Here is a 22,299-nt window from a genome sequence, read left to right as displayed (position 1 = left end):
GCCCCCTAGTGGGACCACGGTAAAAATAATTTAAGATGAATTAATTGCAATTTTACAGAAGTATAAGGAATATCAACACAGCGCTAGTAATGACAGATTACTGTAGTTGTGTTTTGCGCTTGCTTGTCTTTTTTTTGCGCACGTCTCTCTCCGGGTGAGTTGTCAAGAGTCTCTCCATCTGTCTCACTCTGTGGCGTCGGTAAAGGTGCTGACAGAAGCTTTGGCTGTTTGAACTTTACAGTGGCCTTGTCATGCAGACAACTGCCCTCAGCTGAACCACAAATCCCAGATTCCCCAGCAACATGGCAAAATTAGCTCCATAAATCAGAGGGGCTTCTGGGAATAGGCCCTGTGTTGCCAGGGGCAATGGATCATCCCAGATACTGGTGTCAGGGGTGCGTGAGTCTCGGTGCCACAGGACACGAGACCGCGGGCAGATCCAGCCGTCGCTTGTGTTAAAAATACCCCAGTGAAGTCTGTCAGTGTAAATATTCACGCATGCGTTCATGCAAAACCCTTTTTTTAATTAAATATGCATTGGCTGGTGTGATGTCATTTTTATTATAACTTATTAAAGCTCTTCAGTAGAGTAGATTTTGCACTGTTGTCGTCATTATGGCTACATTTGCAGTAGATCGACACTTTTTTTCTCTAGTTCTTTGATTGATCTCTGAATGGCAGTGTGCTGCAAATATGCAGTTGTGCACAAATGTTTACATACCCCTAGCACAATCTGCAAAATGTTCATATTTTTTCACAAAATAAGAGGCATCATAAAAATTGCAAATTGTCCTAAAAAAGGTATTTCACGTAACGAATATTTACATATAGTCCATAAGATAAAATAACTAAATTGATAAAAATGGCCAGTTTAAAATTTTACTTACCCTTGATTTGTAATGTGTGTTGTTACCTGGATGATCGTCTACTTTGTGTGTGTGTGTGTGTGTTCATGAGTCCTTTGTTCATCCTGCCCAACGTTCTTCAGAAAAATTCATGACCAGTGTAAATTGTACTTATTTTGTCTTCTGGGAAATGTGTAACTATCTTCTGTAGCTTCTGAAGAGCTGTTCTAAATGAAAAAAAGGGCCTTTAAACAAAATAAAAAATTGTTTTCAATCTTGTTCAAAAGTTTTCACGCCCGGCTCTTAATGCATCGTGTTTCCTTCTGGAGCTTCAGTTAATGTTTGCAGCTTTTATATGTAAACATATGTTATGTGAAATACCTTTCAGGACAGTACTAGATAAGAAATAACATGACATTTTTATGATGCCTCTTATTTTGTGAAAATTAACTTTATGCAGATTCAACAAGAGTGTAATTCATATAATATGGAGCTTTAGCCAGAATTTTTTGTGAGTTGCATGTTTTCCTGCTCATTGGACAATACTCTGTGATACAATTCATCATTATTGCATCTTATTACATTGTAATTATTATGCAATAACGTCAAACCTTTTGAACTAATCCTTTGCAGTTGATTTAGCTATTTTGCTGCTTTTATCCAACACTTTGGTATTTACATGATCGCATTTTATTCAGAAGACAAAATAAGTACAATTTACCCTGGTCATGGATTTTTCTGAAGAACGTTGGGCAGGATGAACAAAGGACTCATGAACAACACACACACACACACACACACACACACACACACACACACACACACACACACACACACAAAGTAGAGGATCATCCAGGTAACAACACACATTACAAATCAAGGGTAAGTAAACTTTTTAAACTGCCCATTTTTCTCAATTTAGTTATTTTATCTTATGGACTATATGTAAATATTCTTTATGTGAAATACCTTTTTTAGGACAGTACTAAGGAAATAACATGCAATTTTTATGATGCCTCTTATTTTGTAAAAAATATGAACATTTTGCAGATTGTGCTAGGGGTATGTAAACGTTTGTGCACAACTGCATATTTGCAGCACACTGCCATTCAGAGATCAATCAAAGAACTAGAGAAAAAGTGTCGATCTACTGCAAATGTAGCCATAATGACGACAACAGTGCAAAATCTACTCTACTGAAGAGCTTTAATAAGTTATAATAAAATTACATCACACACTAGCTATAAACCTTGTTGATTGTCCCTATATGTGTACTTCACTCCAAGACTGTCTTGTGTGTTGTGCAGTTAATGTAAACCCAATGATGTATTGACATTCTGATTTGCACAGATGTGACAGGCTGTAACGAAGGTTAAAGATGTCAATTTAATTATGGGTCAAAGGTCACATTACATTACAAACACATTCTGGAAACAAGATGACAGATTAGAATGATCTCAAGTCATTTAGGTTCCTTATGTTACCGTAACTGGAAGATAAAGAATATGGAGTGATGTTGGTGAAATACATATTTATTTATTTTTTACTTTTTTTAGATTATTTTTAATTTGATCCTGAAAGTTGACCAGATGTGACTTGAATCCTCTCTAAATAACTTTTCTTAAAGCAATTAAATAATTATCCTGGTTATTGCAGCAAGTTTTCAATCACTTGCTTTGATTCCTAAGCCTGTTTTTGTCTGGATGCTATCTGCAAAAATAATTGGCCTCTGTTAAAGATCTCTGACCTTCTGTTGTTATAACGGTCAGTCCGACGCAGTTCGAAGGATCAATCCTGCTGCACTTCGCTGTTTTAAACTCCGAGTGGAAATAAAGAGACTGCATCAGGACCCCAGGGGCTATTCAACATCCCCCTCCACCCCCAAACACTGCTATCTGTAAATTAGCTGACTTTGTGACCCTGCCTGTAATTGCATTAGTTTATCAATGTAGCACGCAATTTATTATCTGGAGCAATAACAGCACACGCACACAGGTCTGGTCTCAGTACTCACCTCACACAGTAATTAGAGAGGAAGGATTTCAGAAGACATGCTCTAATGCTTGTGTTTGAGAGTGTGCTGGTATACAGACCTGTGAGCACATGGATACACACACCAGACCTTTATTCACATCTATCAGCCAGGTGCCAATAATACAAATATTCTATCATCAATGGTATTTGTTAAAGCCAGGTTCACACTGATTTTGGCCGTCTGAGGCCCTGTTTACATCTGGTATTAAGATCCGATCACAAGTGGATGAAGCTAAATACAGGTTTTGAGCTTGTCCACTTTTGACCACTTCCAGAGGGAGTCGAAAACACATTTGACTGGATTGCTTTCATAGTGTAAACGCTCGTGGTCGAATGTGTTCAAACAGCCACAAAAGACCGTCTACTCTCCGTCTACTGAACTAATGCGTAAACATTATGGGAAGAGCTCCAGCCAGACGGGATTTAAACTTTGTCGACTGAAGATCTAAGTTTGGTTTGAAGATGAAAAATGTACCAAGCACAATGTTCTCTCCCCATTCCTGATTTCTAACACACACTCCCAGCGTTCGGCTGGTCTTGTGGCTGTCAGAGCAGAAACTAAAGCTGATGATCTCTGTGTGTTTTTCTGACGTCTTGGGTCACATTCATATGTAAATTGTGCAAGGTTATTTTGTCCATTAGATCGAAAGATCTTAAAAAAAAGAAAAGATTTATTTACCAGCCCATAGACCTATTCCTCGAAGAAATCAGGACAGAAGTGGTTGAAAGTGGACAAAAGAAATGGATTAAAACACCAGGTGTAAACGGGAATGTCTTTCTCGTCTACTTTGATCCGATCGACCAAAACACATCTTAAAACCAGGTGTAAACAGGGCCTGGGACAAATGTTGAGAATCCTAAAAGATTCCTCTGATCCTAGGCCAAAATCTGAAGTCTTTGATCACTAGTTTGACATATTAGCCAACGGCCGATTAATGACCGTTGCGATCAAATTGTGGCAGTGTTATGGGCCTTTCACACAGGACGCGGTATGCGCGGTATTGCCCTTCAGATACAACGCGAAAAAACTTTACACACATTGTCTACCTACAAGTTACCTGACTGTTAAAACACAACTATTTTTAATGTAAATCTGTCTGTCTATGAGACGATCGTTCATACCATACGATGTCTTAATATAATTTACTTTCATCCATTTTGATGTCCGTGCTTGTTTGGATCCCCCGATTCTATTGGCCGCGCTGGTAATCGTCACAGAGCGCAGCGGCAAAAGTTGAACTATTTTGAACTTTGACCGCGGCGTGCGCGTGAGCACGCCAATGATGCGCACCGCTGCGCTTGCGCTTTGGTCGACGCAGCAACAAAACGTCCTTGCACGGCGCAAGCCATTGAGATGAATGGGTTTTATAGCGCAGCGCCGCGCATACCGCGTCCTGTGTGAAAGGCCCATTAGAAGATTTGACGCACAGTCCTGTAGTGTGACTTCTCCTACGACAGTCGGCAAATCATAAACCAATAGGAGCGCAGGACCTGATGACGCAACTAGTGAGACAACAAACCACCATTTGCTCTAACTATAAGTTATGCATAATTAATTACATGCAACTAACCGTAAACCAGTGCTAACCCTACAAAGTTAATATTACTCAGTATAATTACACTGTAACAGGACATCTTAAAATAATGGGTAACCCACAATTCTTTAAGAAAAACATCCCAGTATTTCCGTCAACTAAAAATGTTCCGGAACATAATATAAGGTCTAACATGGGCAAGTACCACACACATTTTCTTCTGAAAAGATAAATCAGTTTGTTTGTGTCCATAATTATTAGTTGCATACTTTAGAAATTAAGCGTGGTCAACATAGTTTTTCCCTGAATAGCAGAGTTCCTACATTTCTTTTTACTTCATTGTAAAAACAAAAGAAACAACGATTCTAAAAGCGTGTAACACTCTTTGATGGAGATCATATTAATTTCTCAAGATTATACTGTAGAAACAATAACAGTGCTTACTATGATATTTTGGTAGACACTATGTAAAAAGCATTGATGCATCATGGAGACAATATACTGTAGATCTGGCAGATTATTGCATAATCTAATCATAATAATCTAATTATGGTAACCAATATCATACACAAAACACAAGCCTTTTTCATTTTTTTTTTTCTTTTTCATAAAACCCACCAACTTCAAATTTCCAGTCTAGTCCTTTCCATTACGCATTTATTTGAAGATTATTATGAACTAGACCAAAATAATTGAAACTGAATCAATTCCAACCAAACTGAATGGTTATAACTAGGGCTGTGAAACGATTAATCGTGATTAATCGCATCCAAAATAAAAGTTTGTTCACATAATATATGTGTGTGTACTGTGCATAATTATTTTGTATATATAAATACACACACACACATGCATGTATATATTTAAGAAATATTTGCTTAAATATACTGTATATATATTATATATAATTTGTTTTATAAATAAATATAAATATTTTATATATAAATAACACATTTTTCTTAAATATTTATATGCATGTGTGTGTATTTATATATACATTTATATATATATATACATATATACACTAATTATGAACAGTACACACACATATATTATGTGAACACAAACTTTTATTTTGGATGCGATTAATCGCGATTAATCGTTTCACAGCCCTAGTTATAACACGTCAGATTCTGTTAAAAATCAAATCATTATCAGATCAAATATGTAGTCATAAGTTCTTGCAAAAGTATTAGAACACATATTAATATATATTCTTTAATTTATTGTCTGCTTTACTCTTTGGGGTAATGTGGAACCTGATACAAATGAAGAGCACGTCAATTCCTGTACCATATACCATATATTTATGATTTCTTATCACCATGCACCATCTCAGATGCTTCATCATGTCTTTCTGATCATGAATGGAATGACCTTTATCACTCAGTCTAACATCTTGTGAATTATCATGATTTCTTTGACTGCTCATGGGTGCATATTTACTCACCGCGAGTCATCTGTTCAGATCTGCCGCATGGAGATTCAATCTTTTCGTCTCCTGTCCCTGTTATATGCACCTTCAAGCTGTTTAATTAAAGCATGTATTATTAATCCGACTATATTTGAGTCGTTTTTCCTGTGCCTGCGCAGATATGACTGCTACATTACGGGTAAATTGTTTTGCAGTAATTCCCATTTAATGTTTCTCTCATAATCAGTGGCTTTAGTGCGGCAGGAGGAGCGGGAGCGAGAGGAGAGCCAGGACAGGGGAGGCCGTCACTGTAGCTTACCGTTTGATGTGCCAATCGCATATTTGGGGCCTGTAATTAGGTCTGTTTTACAAGTCAAATGCAGCGCCAATGACAGTCGCAAAATATGAGCTTAATAAAAAGTGCCAGCTGAGACGATGCTTCCCCCGTCTCTCTGCCTCCGTCTCTCGCTCTCAGAAATATCAGCTTCAGTGTAAGTCAGCTCAAGGCCAGTAATGATTCTTCCTGACTTCACAGTTGTTCATTCTAATATACGGCCAACCATATCTTGCAGATATTAAGATTATCAGACCTCAACGCTCGTATATCTAGAGGTGCCGGAAGCCATATTGGTACCAGACATTGGCACTTGATTACTATACATTCATTCTAACTGAATGGAAATTGGTTTGATAAAGTTAGAGTGAATAGTTAGTTGATATGGTTTGAGTCGTTCTTAAGTGTTCAAAAGTTCACCAGGTCTCCTTTACTTCTAGAAGGACCATACAAATGTTTGTTAAGGGCCATTCCAGTTTTGCATTACCTTTCAAACTCTACAACATTTTAAAAATGTGTATGTTTGTGTTGTCATTTAAGTGGAAGTATTTCCATAAAAAATGTTTCACGCTCAAACACGTATTTATTTACACAAGAAGAAGAGCAGGATGGACATAAAGAGCCATTGCTCAGTTAATGATGTATTATTATAATATATCGTTTTTACCATCTTTTGAAATATTGATAGTATGATTTTTATTTGTAATATTTTATCAAACAGGATGATGCAATCAACATGACAATTGATCATATCCATTGCTAATACTTACTGATGTTTGTTCTGTTTTTTCTCCAAACTGATGTCACTTCCTGTTGGATGATGTCATTATGGAACTGGCTCTTGTTAAAGGGATTTTACAACAATTCAGCTCATACAGAAAACAATGATGAACATTATCAATTTCTGAATTAACATTTATTTTTATATTTTTGTAAAACTAACTAAAAGGTTAAAGTAAAAATAACTAAAAGGTTCAAATAAAAAATAACTTTATTTAGTATATTGGTATAATTATTAATTCTTAAAAAGCAATGGAGAAGTTTGTTTAAAAATATGAATGTATAAAAAACAAAATATATAATTCTCGATAAATATATTAGAAAACATTTTAATTAATGGTTAAACCTCTTGACGTTTTAGAAACATTCAATCAATACCTACAGAAAATAATTTTTAAAAAAATCTGACAAATACAAAAATTACATTTCTAAGAACACGTCACATGCATTTTGAAACTGAAGATTTTTCCTTTTTTTTTTTTTTTTTATAATTTCAGGCATCCCGTTCATCATTGGCTCAGGATTGTTTGTGGCATCTCTTCCTGTCTTCATCATTTTGGTCACTTTAATCCTGTTGAAAGATCAAATTAAAGAATATTTTCAGATTCAGCTCACTGTACTCTCAAAAGTTTGTGGTCGGTAAGTTTCAGAAAGAAGTCTCTTCTGCTCACTAAGGCTGCATTTATTTGGGGAAAAAATGCAGTAAAAACAGTATAGGCTAATATTGTGAAATAATATTATAGCAATTAAAAAGAACTGTTTATTTGAATATAATTTAATGTAATTTATTCCTGTGATGGCAAAGCTAAATTTTCAGAAATCATTCTAATATGCTGATTAGCTGCTCAAGAAACATTTATTATTATTATTATTATTATTGTAAACAGTTGTGCTGCTTCATAGTTTTGTTGAAACCATTATTTTTTTTCAGGATTCTTTAAAACAAAAACAAAAATTCAGGATTTTTTAAAGAATATAAAATTCAAAAGAACATTAATTTTAAATAGAAATCATTTGTAACTGTCAATGTCTTTACACTGTAAAAAAAAAACAAAAAAAACATGATCATTAAGTTATGACATGTTTTTACTTTAACTCTTACTTTAAATGTACTTGGAAAATTTAAGGCAGCAACTTTAACTTTCTTCAGTAATGTTGTGTTCATTGTACTCTTGTGACTGTCTTTTCCCTTCTCTCTCTCTCTCTCACACTCACACACACACACACACACTCACACTCACACATACACACACACACACACATCTGTCTGTTTGACTCTTCTGCTCTCCTCCATCTATCGATACTCTTGTCATTTATCTGGACGCGGCAGCCTCGTCCGCCATATTGATTCTGTACAGGCAATTTACTGGGAAATGGCAGTGAAGCAGGGATTTATTGTGCAGCCACTTCATTGTCAGATGATGGGTGTAAAATGTGATCGTAACGAGGGGAATGAGGTGGGCCGCTCCGTCGTAAATAACTCGGGTCCCGGGTCCCGCTGTATTAGCGCGCTCTGATTCGGATGAGTATTCAAAGAGCCACAGAGGAAGATATTTAACCTCATGTATTCACATCTGTCATGATCAACTGGAGATAGATATAGTATTTCCCCCTAAGGGATAACTAAAAGTATATCTATTTCTAAAATATATCTTAACATATAGTCATGACCTGCTTTAACCTATGCCATGTTCTGTCGTCTGCCGCTTTAAATGCTCAAGCTCTTTAAAGCTGGATGGATTCTGATTGGCTGCCAATGTTTTTATTGTTCATCAGCTATAAAAAAACATAATTTTGAACATTATTCCAATGATATCTTTACTCTGTGCTGTTACCGTCATATTTGTGGTTTAGACTACTTTTTTTTTCATATTTTGAATGATTTTTAGAACTATATATTTATTGTTTTTTATAGGCCTAGTTATCGTCCTTAGTGTCTTAATAGTAATGGTGATAACTGATTTAGCAAATACCTACTAAGGTACCTACCCTGGATATCAGAGTTCATATGTGCAGGTTTGATTCAAACTTGCAACATTTCCCAGTCTTTTTCCCCCCAATATATTTCCTTTTTCTTTTTACTTACATTTATTGAGAAAATAAAAATGTCAAGCAGGATATATTCCTAGATCAACATCCATTTCCTATCTACCAGATTTTAGGGCTGAGGTTAGGGGTGAACAACATTCTTATTAACCCGTCAACACACCAGTAGGTTAAGTTAAAGGAACACTCCACCGTTTTTTGAAATAGGGCTTATTCACCTTCTTTCCTACATTTAGATAGGTGGGCAAATGCATTTTTGTCTCAGTGCATGCATTGTTTTAGTTTGACAGGGTCGGCGCTAGCTTAGCTTAGCATAATGATTGGAATCCTTTGTTGCCAGCTAGCATGGCCTGAGTAAAAGTGATATAAATTTTTTTAAAACCCCACCTAATTACTTCTTGTGGCCTGCGTATTCACAACAAGTACAAATAGCGATGCAGATTAACACTAGGCGATTTCCTAGGCAGATATTGACTTGGGACTATATTAGGGGGAAGCACAGGCGAAGCACTGCTGCTTAGGCGCAGAGATATCACGCCCAAGTAGCAGTGCTTCGCCTGTGCTTCTTCCTAATATAGTCCTTAATATATAAGTCAATATCTGCCTAGGAAATCGCCTAGTGTTAATCTGCATCACTATTTGTACTTGTTGTGAATACGCAGACCACAAGAAGTAATTAGGTGGGTTTTTAAAAAATTTTATATCACTTTTACTCAGGACATGCTAGCTGGCAACAAAGGATTCCATTCATTATGCTAAGCTAAGCTAGCGCCGACCCTGTCAAACTAAAACAATGCATGCACTGAGACAAAAATGCATTTGCCCACCTATCTAAATGTAGGAAAGAAAGTGAATAAGCCCTATTTCAAAAAACGGTGGTGTATTCCTTTAAATAAGAAGTGTGTAATTTCTGCACCACTAGTGGCAGCAAATGGAATTGCAATCGGATTGTTTGCGTAGCTTGACTGGACCTGATGCACCCTTCAAATAGAGTAGAAAATATCATGAATGAACAGGTGAAGTCATATTTACAAGTGGGAAACACAGAATTCTAGATGATATGCGATTTGAGAGATCTATATGGAGTGTCTATATGAAACATGGTGGAAACATTGATCTATAATGTTAACAATAATATATATCTGTAATTTATAGACCAGTGAGCGGAAAGCAAGTCCATAGTAAATGGTTTAAAGTACTCAACTTTTTCAGTTTGCTTTATGTAACAAAAACATTTAATTTTGATAACAAGTGATAGAAATTCATATTTTGCTGGTGAATAGTTAGCTGGGTTTGTTTTGTATTGTATTTCTATGTTTCTGACATGTCGTAATAACAAATTCCCGCCACTATGGTACGAATTTCCCAGGTGCACTTGAAGACAGCATAAGATTATCAGTTCAACCAATGGCGAAGAAGATGAGTGTTTGAAACTTTGTCAAGTCATTATGTTTCAATCCAGTGCCACACTTCACTTAATGGTAACTGATATCGCTATATCATCCAGAAAAATCACTATAATCAGAATGTGTAAAGTCAGCTGACCAGTTTAGACCAGCATAATGACCTTGTCCTATTCTTTGCTGGTCTAGCTGTTTTTGCAGACTTTTCTGATCTGAGAACACACGTGATTGTGTGCGCGAGTCTTGTCCTTGCTCTGATGTCGTCTGTGTTCACGTTGACGAATGGGCCGTGTGACTTATGGATGTCACATTACCGTGAACATGTCACTCGAATAGAGCCGTCAGCCGTAATAGCCGTGCGCTCCGTGCCGGAGGTGAGAGGGATTCGATGATGATGATGATGAGATCTCTCCCGTAATATCATAAAGCAGTGTTTAAATATTTTAATTTCATTTGTCAAGCTACCGCCTTCCCCTCACTCCATTACTCTGCTAACCATCCCTCATCAGCTGAATTAGTGCATTATTCATCAGCACTAATTATTTTCACATAATGTCTGCCCCGATATATTTAACCCTCACATTATATCTCCCCATAATGGCCTTGTAAAATTGAAGTGGAGTTGGAAAGCTCATTTAAAGAACATCAAAGAGACGGGAATGAGTGAGATGGGAGGCTGTGGAGTTAAACACTTCGGGTCGAGGGTCCCCACTGAGTCAGGACATTTGTTCCTGTCTGATTTGCATGGTGAAGGAGAGGAGAGGTCGATGGGAGAATAGTGAATCAGTGTGTGTGCTCTGGTCTAGAAGCCTACAGTGAAAAATGGTTCTTGATAAGAAGAGGGCTGGTTGTTGGAAGCAGTGAGGCAGAAGAACAGTAGACATGGCTCTGGACTCTATAGTGATATTACAGTGAATCTTTTGGCTGTTAAAGGGACAGTTCACCCAAAAATGAAAACCGTCATCATTTACTCCCTCTCATGTTGTTCCAAACCTGTACGAGTTTCTTTCTTCTTTTGAACACAAAGATATTTTGAAGACTGTTGGTAACCATTGACTTCCATGGTATCTTTTTCCTACTATTGGAAGTCAACTGTTTGATTACAAACATTCTTTAAAATATCTTCTTTTGTGTTCAACAGAATAAAGAAACTCGTACAGGTTTGGAACAACTTGAGGGGGAGTAAATGATGACAGAATTAAAATGTGTGGGTGAACTGTCCCTTTAACTCTTCAAACTTAACATCCATGTTAAAACCAGGGGGCCAATGTTTCGGAAAACATTGAAGCTTCCCCGGAAGCCGCCATTGATTAGCGGACCATCACCTGCTGTTAGCATTCCATTGACTCCCATTCATTTTGGCGTCACTTTGACAGCGAATAACTTTACATCTGAGGCGTTTAAAGACTCCATTTGTCCATTATTTATTTCTAAAGAAACACGAAAATGTATAAAAAGCTCCATTACCTTGTATCTTACGTTATGGCCCTGTAGAAGCCGTTTTTGTAAAAATAGGCTAACGATTGCGTCATAACCACGCGACTCTCTGTCGCACACTAGAGAGATTACCGTATAGACGGGAGGAGAAGCTCGCGGGCAATCGGGGGGACGTGGAGGCAAAATGACAAAATAATTAATCAGAATACTTAGCAAAAGTTGCTCCTGCTCCTAGCTCATGGACAGCTCCTACTCACACTCTCCGTCTCTGCAAGTTTCGGAAGGGAATGATTCAGATTTCTCTCGGCACAGCTACTAGAAGACAGAAGGGTTGCTCACGTCACATCTACGTCGTCAAGCTCAGTTTGAGTCTGCGCAGTACGCTCGACCCCCAGGAAGTGAGAGCTTCTAATTGACTTCACTTTTCTCTGTTGAATCCAATGGGGTCGCTGTGTCCATTTCTTTTACTGTCTATGGTTAAAACGTTTGTCACAAATCACATCACACTTTTTGGAGAAAAAAAGTCAGCTAGCAGCATTCAGTATAGATGGGTATCAATAATATATCAGACAGTCATAAAATGTCAAATCAAGTCCAATCAGCTTTTTCTACAAAAGAGTGTGCTGTGATTATATATAGAGAGAGGATATTTAAAAAATCTGAGAATGAGACAAGCCCAAAATGGAGTAATTATGACATTTAAAGGTAGGGTAGGCAATTTCAGAGAGACTAGTAATAGCAAGCTAGCTTTGAAAGCATAAGATCCCACCCTTCCTTCAGAGCGTCTCCAAAACCTCCTTCAAAACACATGAACACACACAGCCAGAGCAGAGTCTGTAAAGCGTCACTAAAGACGACACATAATCGCAAAGCACAAAACATTACAATAATAATGAACTTAAACAACTTCCAGAGCTCTAGTTGTACCACCTGACTGAAGTTTCAACCAGAATTGCCTTACCCAATACCTTTAACATTTGGAAAGGGTACAATTTAAAAATAAGGTTATTTTGACATTTTAAATGGTTCTTTCTTCATTATGGGTTCTTCAGATCAATGTTTTGTTTTCTTTAAATTTTTCTAAAGAACTAGAACTATTTTAGAAGTATTAAAGGTGAACTAAGTAACTTTTTTATCTTAACCGAACAGCTTCGGAGTCATTGGAATGGTTATATGACTGTTTTCAGGTTGAATGGTGGTCTTCTCGCACCCCCCGAGCGCTTGTGAGTGGAAAAACCACCCTTGCAACTATGGGCCGGCGGGCAGGAAGTATCGCGTGATATCAGGTCTCGCGATGTAACGAATTGCTTTACGGCACTGCACACATACACTATCTAAACATTTATATGCTAGCCTTCTGTGTATCATACATACCTCAGTGGAAAATGGCTCGGTGCGTTCGCCGGCTTCTTCGAAAACAAATGCACATGACCAGAGGGAGAAGATGGGAGGGGGAAGAGTCGCCAACGAGTTTTGACAACAGTGTTGTCAAATATCTATTCCGAAGCTGTAGGGGGAGCTCTATAGAGAAACCCGTGAGCAAAAAGCGAGAAAACAGCGAAGAAATCGGCAAAGCTGCATAGCGCCGCTTTAAAATGTGAATGAATTCGATAAGTTGTGAAATGACAACATTGGGTTTATACAACATAGGTTTATAGTAAACTTCTGTTCAAAGATTGGGGTCAGTAAGTGTTTTTTTAAGGATATATATATATATATATATATATACACATATATACACACACACACACACACACACACACACACACACACACACACATATATATATATATATATTTATTATTATTATTATTATTTTTTATTTATTATTATTTATTTATTTATTTTAAATTTTATTTATGGCTGCTGGAAATTCAGCGTTGCCATAACTGGAATAAATTACATTTTAAGATATATTCAAATAGAAAAGAGTGATTTTAAATTGTAATAAAAAAATCACAATGCATATTTTACAAAATATTTAATCAGAAAAATGCAGACTTGTGAGCATTAGAAACTTGTTTCAAAAACATGAAAAAAACCCAAAACGTATTAACCGCAAACTTTTGAACCGTAGTGAACAGCACTTACATGTATTCAAGATGTGTGTGTGTATATATATATGTATATGTGTGTGTATAAATGTATGTATTTGTGTATGTATGTGTGTATATATGTATAGGTTAGGGTTAGTATGTGTATGTGATTTATTTATTTTATTTTTTATTTTTTTTATTTTTTACTGGATGGTTACACCATACGAGTATATAGAACTTTAAAATAATGTTTTTCAAACACATAATGAAGTGTTTTTTAATATATTTTAAACTAGACTTTTAGGTTACTGGTATCTGAAGGCCTCTTTCACTCCATCAGCTGGCACTACATCGGCACACCTTCAGATATTTACTTACAAACAAGATCTTTCACGTCCCTCTGACCTCGCTGCTGTTTTCCTACAGCTTTACTTGTTTCTCTCCCTCTCCTTCACTTCCTTCTGCTTTACCTCGAGGAGCTCTGACATCTCTGACTGGGGTTAAAAGACTGAGTGACTTACACACACACACACACACACACACAAAGGGTTTTATCTGATCTTTATTAATTCATGGCTTTGACATTCCACAACATGTAAAATTTAGACATGCACCTTGTTCTTGCTCCAGTTGGTTTATTTGTAGTGTCCCGTGAGCATTAACAGTGACCTTAACTGTAACCTCTCGCTCTCATCACACACACACACACACACACACAGACAAACAGAACAACACACAGGGGAGAGTCAATACTCAGTTAACAGATAACTTCAAAACAACACTGGCATTCTACGAGAAGAGTCAGAGCACATTTATACTGATAATCATCTTATCTAAATACTAAATACATTGTGAATGAACCGACAAATATGACAGAAGGAGATTATCCAAGACATAATTGTATTTAATGTAGATGACAGGGTTATTTTAACTCAAACTAAATCTAAAACCATAAAAAAAAAATAAAAAAAACATTACACAAAAAATTTAACATTACTTAAAAAAATATATAAAAACCTTTAAATTATTTTATTTCAGCTAGTTGCCAAATGCAACATTGTCCATTTTCATTTAGTTTAACTTGATGAACTAAAACCAAATTAAAAATTATATTGTCATTATAAAAATGACAAACACAATTACTGAAACTTATTTTGGAAGAAAATGGAAAACTATGGTTGTGTTGAATTTTTGTAAGGGATGTTCATGTAATTTTCTGCTACAAGTACAGACATTTGTCATTTTTTTTAAATATTAACTTAGGCCTATATTCATAAACGGTTATGGAGCAGAAAATGACAACAGCTGGTATAAAGAGGAGGTTTACTGTAGTTTTCATCAGCGCTAATCATTTCCGGCTGTAATGAACGACTCCTTCAGAGACTTTTCCAATTACTGTTATTGGGAACTCAGGGCCGTGACAAAAATTAGCATGCGATTCCAAAATGATCTCTCATTTGAAGAGGAGATGCAGATTATGAAATATTCAGGTTCAATTTTCCCCCGTCTGCCATCTGAAAGAGTCATAATTAGAGCAGGATTCACATTGTAATTCATTGTGTGGACAGAGCCTCCACGACACGCTCAATAATTCAGTGCGGAGCCGAGGGCCGAGGGTCCCGGGTCCCGGGCCTCTTCCACTGGCTTTATGAGGGTCATTAGAAGGAACACTTGGATTCCTGACTGGCAGGTGGAACTCAAATTTTTATTTTTTTTGTAATAAGTGTAAGTTTTTTTGCTCAAATTCGTTAATTCAACTGTATTTTTTCATTCCTCACCAGTCAGCTTTGGTTTACTCCAGTGCTATTTTAGTATTATTTGTGTATTATTAAGATTAAGCAGCATTTGTTGATGCCACTGGGTGTGATACTTGTATCTGATGCTTTGATATTCATATTTTGAATTAGCTTTCATTTTTATCATTTCATTTTAAGTTTTAGTCAATTTTCATGTGCTTTTTTTAAAAGTTTTTTTAAACTAGCTTTATTTAAGTTTTAGTACTTCAACTTAAACATTATTTCAGTTCATTGCAAAGGCAACATTTCTACACTGTAAAAATATATATGTAATTTTACTGTTTTATTTTGACAGACTTTTTTCTGTATTTTTGAAATCCGAAATTTTTTTATGTGTCGAGTGTAAAATAATATGAAAAACATGTAACTGTGAATAAACAATTTTTTTTAAAGATGTTTTTTTTTTTTTCACATAAAAATACTGTTCATAAGACATTGCCACATATTATGTTGTTGAGATTTTACCGGAAGTTTTTCGTCTAAGATACATATTTTATTTCAGTTTCATTTCAATTAATGAAAATGATTAGTTTAAAGCAACACCAAAGATTCTTTTGTACCTTAAAGGTCCCGTTCTTCGTGATCCCATGTTTCAAACTTTAGTTAGTGTGTAATGTTGCTGTTAGAGCATAAATAATATCTGTAAAATTATAAAGCTCAAAGTTCAATGCCAAGCGAGATATTTTATTTAACAGAAGTCGCCTACATCGAACGGCCCGTTTGGACTACATCCCTCTACTTCCTTCTTTAATGACGTCACTAGAACAGTTTTTTGACTAACCTCCGCCCACAGGAATGCTCCCTCAACTCTACCGAAATTCGTTTATGTACTTGCGCACTTCTTATAACTTACTGTGTTTACTCGGCTCTTACGGTGATTTTCTGAAGTAAAACTGATGCTTCATCTTTTGTGTGATGTACAATAAACTTTATTAAACTCATCAGTATATGTTTGATCATCATTCAGACAGCAGACTTGTAGGTTATTAATAAATAATGGATACATACAAGCAGATGACAAATACGTTATAACCGTAATTAAACTACTAAACTATACCTGTTCCATCTCTATACAGCACTCTGACTCTGTAGGCATTATTGTCCGACTCGAAATGAACACCGTTACTGAGAGTTTCTGATATTATCATCATTCCGTGAGATGAGATTGTCCTGAGAGACTGAGCGCGAGCTCATGAAGCTCCGCCCCCTGTGCCGTGCAGCAGCAGCTTATTTGCATTTAAAGGGCACACACTAAAAAATGACAATTTAAACATGCTGTAAAAAATGATCTGTTGGGTATTTTGAGCTGAAACTTCACATACACACTCTGGGGACATCAGAGACTTATTTTACATCTTGTGAAAAGGGGCATAATACGGGACCTTTAAAATAATGTTTCCAAAGTGGTTTCAGTGGTCCATCAACTCGTAACAGGGTGAACGGCACTTCTGCATTCGCTTTGCGACCCTTTATCGGATTCGGCTATAACCGCTAGATCGGGTAGCGGATCTGTAGTTCGAATGAGACATAAGAAACTACAAATTTGACTTGCTTTACGGCAAGCGTTACAATAGCAAAAAAATAGCAAGCAATGTCATTATTTTGTTTTTCTTTGTTTCTGATGTCGCAATACATCATACTTTCATAAAATCATGCAACACACTCTACCTTGTCTCTGGACATCATTATTTCCAAAGCCGGTGCTGGATAAATAGTGTGCGTGCGACGGTAGGCTAAATTATTTACGACAGCGGTAATGGACAATTCCGCTTCCAACCTGTAGGGGGACTGAAGAGGAAAAGTGCTTTGCTGTTGCTTTAAGTAAAGATGAATATATTAAGGCATACTTTTCTATGAAGCTGCAAACAAAACTGCTAAATGAGGACCTGTGGAAATTTGATATTAGTACCTCTATTTTCTGTAAAGCTGCTTTGAAATACTGTACATTATGTATTTGACTGACTTTTGGTGATCTTAGTAGCTGAAAGAGGTAGTTGTCCTCAAGTTCAGAGAAATCACATTAACTATGAACGTGATCCATAAACAATTAACAAACACAAAGCGACATCTTTTGACTTCATTTTGACCAAATATGCAAACTGGACACAACATGTGCCGAGATTTCATCAGTTTCGAAACTTGTCCCACTCTGAGACCCTGAATATGACAGTCCAGACAAATGTCCTGATGTGTCCTCGAGGACTGTCTCATCACACTTTAAAAGCTCAACATCTGTCTGTTACGTGCACATAAAACACAGCGAGTTTATTTTAATGAGACACTCATGAAATGTGATCTGCAAGGTAATATAACATGACAGTCTTAAAGGGCAACACGTCACAACTGATTCTGCAGCTTTATGGCCTCGCGTTAAAATTGAATAATGGGAAATTGAGTTTTCACAAAGTCAGAAATGTTTGCTTATCTCTTATCAGCTCGTAAAATACAGTAATAATTATCTGTGCACTGAAATCTACAACTGGATTACAAAAAGACAGCTGGGACTGTTTTGTGTAGTTTGAGTAGACATAACTAAAAAATGAAAAAAATAACCGTGAGACCCACATATACGCTAACGTTCAAAAGTTTGGGTCGGTAAGATTTTTAATTAAAGATGTCTCTTCTGCTCATCAAGGCTGCGTTAAAAAAAAATAAAAAATACAGTAAAAACAGTAAGATTGTGAAATATTATCATTACTCCAGTCTTCAGTGTCACATGATCCTTTCAGAAATCGTTCCGATTTGCTACTCAAGAAACATTTCTGATTATAATCACTGTTAAAATCAGTTGTGCCGCTTCATAATTTTGTGGAAACGGCGATGCAGCTTTTTTTCAGGATTCTTTGATGGATAAAAAGTAATCATTTGAAACTTGTTTGCTTATTTTAATGCGTTCATGCTGAATAAACATATATTCATTTCTTTATCCAATTGAATGGTCGTGTATGTACAATTTATATTTGTCTAAGCATTTAAGCAGAATCTTTTAGACAGATGAGTGCAAGTTTCCTGTAAAAACACAACAACAAAATGTATTATCACCTACAAACCTAAGCCTGACAGAGCAAAGAGACAAATGACAATATTTAAATCAGCTTGAATCATGAAGCGGGTCTAATTGGCAGGTGGACAGGCTTGTGTCTGTAATAATTCACATCGAGTGTCCAAATGTGACTGCAGGATTCAGTCAGACTCATTTTATGCAGGAGCGCAGACGTAATAAAACCCTCATATGCTTCATTCTCTCACTGTGACTGCATGATAAATCAAACTGGAGATATTTCAGCAGAATTTAGCCCAAGGAGAGGTAATTTAAATAATATCTCGCGCCGAGCTGCTTCCGAATAAAAATTATGTCTCAGGCAATATTTCATCCAATATGAAGCCGAGAAAATGATTTTCTTCCTAAATAACAAAAACGCAGTAATTCAAATAGGCAACCTTTCTATAAGCAAGGTTAATTACGTCCCTCGCTGGAAGAGGAGATCGCTAACATGCGGAAAACAGATGCTGCTAGCTTTCAAAACACGATGCGTTTCATTACTCTTGTCATTATTGAGTGGATCATTTCATGCTATGGAGTTAGGAACATTACGTTAAGTATCCCAGATAATACTGTCACTTATCATGTTTGCCATTATTTTGGAAAGGTATCTGACTCCATTCCTGACTAATAAAGGTTATGTAAGTCAGGAGAGCTTGAGTCACTGTCATGACGGCCACAGTTTATAGATGCGAGTATTACTGCCACTAATGGGACTTGATTATTAAACTGAATTATTAATCTGGAAGTAGCCTGTTGGTGGGGAAAAAGCAAAATGACTCTCGAAATGAGTTTATAATTGTGTGTAAATTGGTAAAAGTTGTTAACCTGCAGATCTACTTTAGCTGTGGGTTAAGATGACGGACCACTGCGGCCTTTTTGAAGTAAAATTTAATATATGTTATGCCCTTCTCTCACTAACTTCCATCCGTCTCATTCACTCGGATGTGTCATTGCTTGCGTTGCACGAGTGCCCACTACTGTTGGAACCCTCAAATGTGTTTAAATGGAAACGCCCTTGATCACTTTTGGGTAAATTAAGTGTGAGCACCATGATGCTGTTGTTGTGACGTCACAATCGTGTTGCATTGTGGTCTATGGATCTGCCTGAAGTGTACATACAGTATGAGTAGACTCGCTTCCTCAGTCAAAGTCGAGGCTCTGTCCAAATAAACTTCCCTCGTCCACTTGACAAAGTTGAACACACCTCAAAATGGCAGTGGGAAGTTCACGTGTTTGTCTAAAAATGGAGTTAAAGGGATAGTTCACCCACCCCAAAAAAATCTGTCATTAATTACTCACCCTCATGTTGTTTTAAAACCTGTAAGACTTTCGTTCATCTTCGGAACACAAATTAAGATTTTTTTTTAATGAAATCTGAGAGATTTCTGTCCCTCCATTGACAGCTAAGCAACTACCACTTTCAAGACCCAGAAAGGTAGTAAAGACATCGTTTAAGTAATCCGTGTGACTCCAGTGGTTTAACCTCAATTTAATGAAGCGAAGTGTGCTTGCTTTGTGCAAAAACACATAATTTACCACTTTATTTTCTAAATATTAATCTGCAATGCGTTCACAAGAGCACCAACAAAGCACTCTCGTCGCTTCTTAACTCTTTCCCAGCCAATGACGGAATTTTCCGGCTTTTCCGTGTTAAACAGTAGGGAAGCTATTATTCATCTTCTGAAAGAGTGCAGAATCTCCAGATCAAAACACAGGCGAAGAAGCAGAAACAAGTGATAGAAGCATTGCTTATGCCCATTGTGGTCTTCAGAAAAAAAAGAACAATTTTCTCAGCTTTTTGTAAAAAATGTTGCTTTTTTTATGAACCTTACACACATTCATATTGATTAAAAAAAGGATTGATTAATAAAATGTTTAAAAGCAGAGGCTCTGCTATTTCTTTTGATATATTCAGATATTCATACAACAAAATATTTGTTAGGGCCACAACATTTTTGTGGAAATGATCAAAAACGCTGGCGGTGGCTTTAAAAAAAAAAGTTGCCCTTGCTGGGAAAGTTCAAATTAAACCTCGGGCGTCACAGTTGCGTAGACTGTCAACGGAGGGACAGAAAGCTCAGATTTCATCAGAAAGATCTGCATTTGTGTGAGGGTGAGTAATAAAGGACAGAATTTCCGGGTGAACTATCCCTTTAAACACATTTTTTTTTTGCCCATTCTGTGAAAGTGTTAAAAAAGGACCATATTATCTTACCATTCATATCATATTTGATCTGTAGCTGTCATTCAGTTGATGAGTTGAACCTTGAGAAGATCAATTCCTGTCAATCATCACTGAGCGAAGAACCTGAAGATAGAAAGAAAAGGAGAAAGACAGACAGAGAGAGAGAGAGATGGAGAGGTGGAGGTTCATTAGCATTTCTTCTGTTTTCTAATTGGCTGTGTGTGTTTTCAGGAAGGTGATGTGATCTCTCCGGTGTGCCAGGGTCCGCCGTGCCCTGGAGAGGGTCTGAGGGTCCGGGACGGGACGGGTGTCATGGCAGATGAAGCCCTGTGTGCAAGTGCAGGTGTGAGACTCGTGCTTTGATGGAGACCTCACACACTCCAGCTCCTCACACACTGAATACAGAACAGCCTGATCTCTACACAGTGACTGACACACACACGTTTCAGTGGATATGTTCAGTCAGTGTGATATACAGCTTACTACATGCTACACGTTAGTTAGTTAGTTTAGTTAGTTAGTTAGTTTTGTTAGTTAGTTTCTGTCCTCGATGCTGGTCAATACAGCATTCCAGGTTTTCTAAAATATGCAATCAGTATCAAATACACCGTGGTAAATATATATTCTAGCAAATCTGGTTCCCTGTAGTCTTATTTTTAACAAGTGAAGATACTTTCATTTGATCTTATTATTTTTTTTAATCGAAACATGATGGAATAAATTAATTAAGATTAAAAGATATACTATATAAATATGATATATAGTGATATACTGTGTATGTATATATGTATGTAAACATATAGAAGTATTGTAGATTGTGTACACTACTGTGTAAGATTTTTGTTTTTTAAATAAGTTTCTTCTGCTCACCGCGGCTGCATTTATTTGAACAAAAATACAGTAAAAACAGTAATGTTGTGAAATATTATTACAATTTAAAATAACTGCTTTCTGTTTAAATGTATTTTGAAACGTAATTTATTCCTGTGATTCAAAGCTGAATTTTCAGCATCATTACTCCAGTCTTCAGGGTCACATGATCCTTCAGAAATCATTCTGATATGATGATTTGCTGCTCAAGAAACATTTCTGATTATTATCAATGTTGTGCTGCTATTTTCATGGAAACCATGATACATTTCAGGATAAAATGTCAAGATTTTTTGATGAAAACAGTTCAAAACAACAACATAGAAATAGCTTTTAACATTGTAAATGTCTTTACTGTCTTGTTCACTATTGGTGAGAAAAGAAATGTGTCCTTGCTGAATAAAAGTGTTGTTATTATTTATTTTTTTACTGTTAGTATGCATTGTATACTGCATAATATATATAATTATTTAAATACTATGCAAAGTTGTATGCAGCATGCAAAGACAAATATTTCAAACAACAGAAGTCTACACGT

The 22,299-nt window shown here is 36.4% G+C and overlaps 1 protein-coding gene across 5 annotated transcripts in view; it reads left to right on the top strand.

Annotated features, from left to right (window-relative positions):
- The window catches only part of LOC311092254 (uncharacterized protein), a 25,796-nt gene extending 3,615 nt beyond the window's left edge, over positions 1–22,181 (top strand). For 2 of the 5 annotated variants that reach the window (XM_084128795.1, XM_084128794.1), the window contains 2 exons: positions 7,440–7,581; positions 21,123–21,277. In XM_084128795.1, coding sequence (XP_083984921.1) covers positions 7,440–7,581; positions 21,123–21,135 — 155 coding nt within the window. In that variant the 3' untranslated portion in view covers positions 21,136–21,277. Of the gene's footprint in view, positions 1–7,439; positions 7,582–21,122 lie in introns of all 5 variants that reach the window. The other 3 variants (XM_084128797.1, XM_084128796.1, XM_084128798.1) reach the window with 2 other exon arrangements.
- Positions 22,182–22,299: the final 118 nt, after the last annotated feature.

Source organism: Abramis brama (genome assembly GCF_963993115.1).
Source record: "Abramis brama genome assembly, chromosome: 11".
NCBI classification, from domain to species: Eukaryota; Metazoa; Chordata; class Actinopteri; order Cypriniformes; family Leuciscidae; genus Abramis; species Abramis brama.
The sequence above is the reverse complement of the archived record's forward strand: the minus strand, read 5'-3'. Positions and strand labels throughout refer to the sequence as shown.